Source organism: Penaeus vannamei, chromosome 5, assembly GCF_042767895.1.
Source record: "Penaeus vannamei isolate JL-2024 chromosome 5, ASM4276789v1, whole genome shotgun sequence".
Classification (NCBI taxonomy): Eukaryota; Metazoa; Arthropoda; class Malacostraca; order Decapoda; family Penaeidae; genus Penaeus; species Penaeus vannamei.
Window position 1 is genome coordinate 40,475,791 of NC_091553.1, and position 2,500 is coordinate 40,478,290.

The 2,500-nt window shown below is 57.2% G+C and overlaps 2 protein-coding genes across 2 annotated transcripts in view; both read right to left on the reverse strand.

Moving 5' to 3' along the window:
• LOC138861864 (uncharacterized) overlaps positions 1-2,500 on the reverse strand; it is a 137,840-nt gene that overhangs the window by 18,473 nt on the left and 116,867 nt on the right. The window lies entirely within an intron of this gene.
• On the reverse strand, positions 444-1,712 carry LOC138861865 (uncharacterized). Its single transcript, XM_070122264.1, has one exon. It carries the CDS (start codon positions 840-842, stop codon positions 444-446), a length of 399 nt encoding a protein of 132 aa, XP_069978365.1. The 5' UTR covers positions 843-1,712.

Below are 2,500 nucleotides of genomic sequence, written 5' to 3' on the forward strand. Positions count from 1 at the left end.
GGTATGAACATTGGTGTTACCCTAGAACAATCTGGAGTAGCGTTGTTCTGTTAGCTGCAAATTGGCTTGGGAATATCTAATGACTGACTACAGGTAAACAGAATACTGGTCAGGAGCACTTAAAGGACATACCGGCTTGGATCAGTTCATTTATAGGTTACATGTCATGACTGAGGCTGTGCACAGAACCCAGCTGAGCCATGTTTCGGGAGGGGTGTGCAGGTGGGCTTCACATACAACACGAGGGGGAAAACACACAGTAATTGGGGCATTGGGAAGGTCCGTGCCTCGGTCCTGCTTGTCTGGCACGTGCAGGTTTGGTTGCGGCCCTTACGACGGACACACTGCTGGGGACGCTGCAAGGCCGGGCATGGACATACAGACACGACCTGAGTCATATCGTAGGTCCTTGGAACATGCTGGAAGCTCCTGTGTTGGGACGTCTACCTGTAGGGGTCATAGGCTCCGAGTGACTCCCAGTTGGTGGAGATGATCCTGGGAATGACCGGCGAGACGGGCGTGGCGGGCGTGGGCGTGGAGGGCGACACGGGCGTGGAGAGGAGCGGGGTGCCGAGGGGCGACACGACGGCGTTGTCCCCCAGGCCCAGGGGCAGCGGCAGGTTGTGCATCCTCGGGGGCGCCACCACGACCCGAGGTTCCAGGTGGATGGGTGCCGAGATGAAGGGAGCCTCCTCGCCCTCGCGCCGAAGGGACCCGTGCCGACTCGTGTGCGGAGACGAGCGCGGGGATGCCCGGGGGGACGCCCTGGGTGAAGCCCGGGCCGACTTGCTTCTTCTGGTGCGAGTCCCTGGGGGGAGCTTGGGCGCGGGACCTTCCGGCATGGTGGGGTCACAGGAGGCCAGGCGTCATAAGGCATTGGCGAGCTCGTTCAACTCGATCCCGAGGGCGACCGCCGGCAGGGACAAGGACGGCCCCACCGGACATCCGCCAGCAGTCCCTTCCGACCCCCGTCGCTGCACCCCCGCCCCTGACCCTGACCCCTCAAGCATGGTCATGGGCGGCCAGCAGCCCCCTCATCCGCCACCTTCGTACCCACTCTCACAACCGCCGGTTCACAGGTGTCCCAGCGCGCACTGGCACCGCCCGAGAGGCTGCACCTCCTCCGCGCTCGGCCTGACACTTCACAGCACCCGCTCACACACCGTCAATCTCCCCGGGCACCAAGCACCTCCTCTGCGAGCCCCTGCTGCTCTGAGCGTTGTCTCATGAAGGGGGCGGCCACCCAGGCCCACGCTGCCGACGCGTCTCTCCTGTGCGCGTTGAGGCGATGCAAGTGGCGGCGGTGTGCGCGGGCGGGGCGCTGCAGAAGAACTGCTCCGGCCGGAGCTTCGGTGCGCCGCCGACACAGCGCAGCCACGAACCTTCCGCCAACGGACAGGACAACTTCATCATCTCGTTCCCGCGCGCGGAGCCCTTCGCACGCGCATTTTAACCCCGGCAAAGGGCTGCCAGCCTTTGAAGGCCCGGCGGCCGCAGCCAAATGCATTATTGATCACTCCGAAATGTGAAAGTTGTTAGGGGCTATTTCGCCTGCTAGCTACATGCGGCGTCCTGGAACGGCTAGCAGAGAGCGCAAGCCCTTCCCCTCGCAGCCTCTTGACGGAATTGTTTGCACTTGTCATCAGCGCCGCCCGAAGGCCACAGATACTGCCGCGGAGACGGTCGCCCGGGAGCCGCCCGCGGGCCGACACGTGATAAGGATTCTTTTTTCCCTCGCCGCCCGCTCTTTCTTGCGCCTTTTCAGTTTCTGTCAAATCAGACGCACGGCACAGATACGGGTGTGCGTGTGTGTGTGCCTTTGAGAGAAAGTGAGAATGAAAGTGATTGCACGAATGAATGTATGAAAACGGACATACATATATATACATACATACATGCACATACACACATACATACACTGAAGTATCTATCCATCTATCTAGATCTATCTATATATAAAACGAGAAAGAAAAAGAAAGAAGAGAGAGATAGATCAAGTTAGTGAGTGGAGAGAGAGAGAGAGAGAGAGAGAGAGAGAGAGAGAGAGAGAGAGAGAGAGAGAGAGAGAGAGAGAGAGAGAGAGAGAGAGAGAGAGAGAGAAAGAGAAAGAGAAAGAGAAAGAGAAAGAAGAAAAAGAGAAAAAAAGAAAGAGAGAAATACCCACACACACACATCCATAAACATGCACGCACAATCTACACGAAACATGACCGGAGAAGTGGAATGAAAATGCACTTCATTCGTTATCTCGAAGCATGGAGTTCGCCGCTGAAATAAAACACCTGCGGGAAAGGTCAGAAGTATGAGGAACATGAAGAGGATCACCTTCGTGTGCCTTGGCTTGCCTTTAACACACAGACAACACTAGGGAATTGCTCAAGTGCGATAGACATTGGCAGAGTCACGGGACGTAAGGGAGAAGTTAGCATGGCGGGGCGGGAATTTACCCGAGTTTTACTTAATTGTGAATGGCTTAGCGTGGCGGTTGTAGAAAAGGTTG

What these genes read in the sequence shown, in the direction of transcription:
- LOC138861865 (XM_070122264.1), bottom strand. Translation starts at nt 842, where the DNA reads ATGCCGGAAGGTCCCGCGCCCAAGCTCCCCCCAGGGACTCGCACCAGA.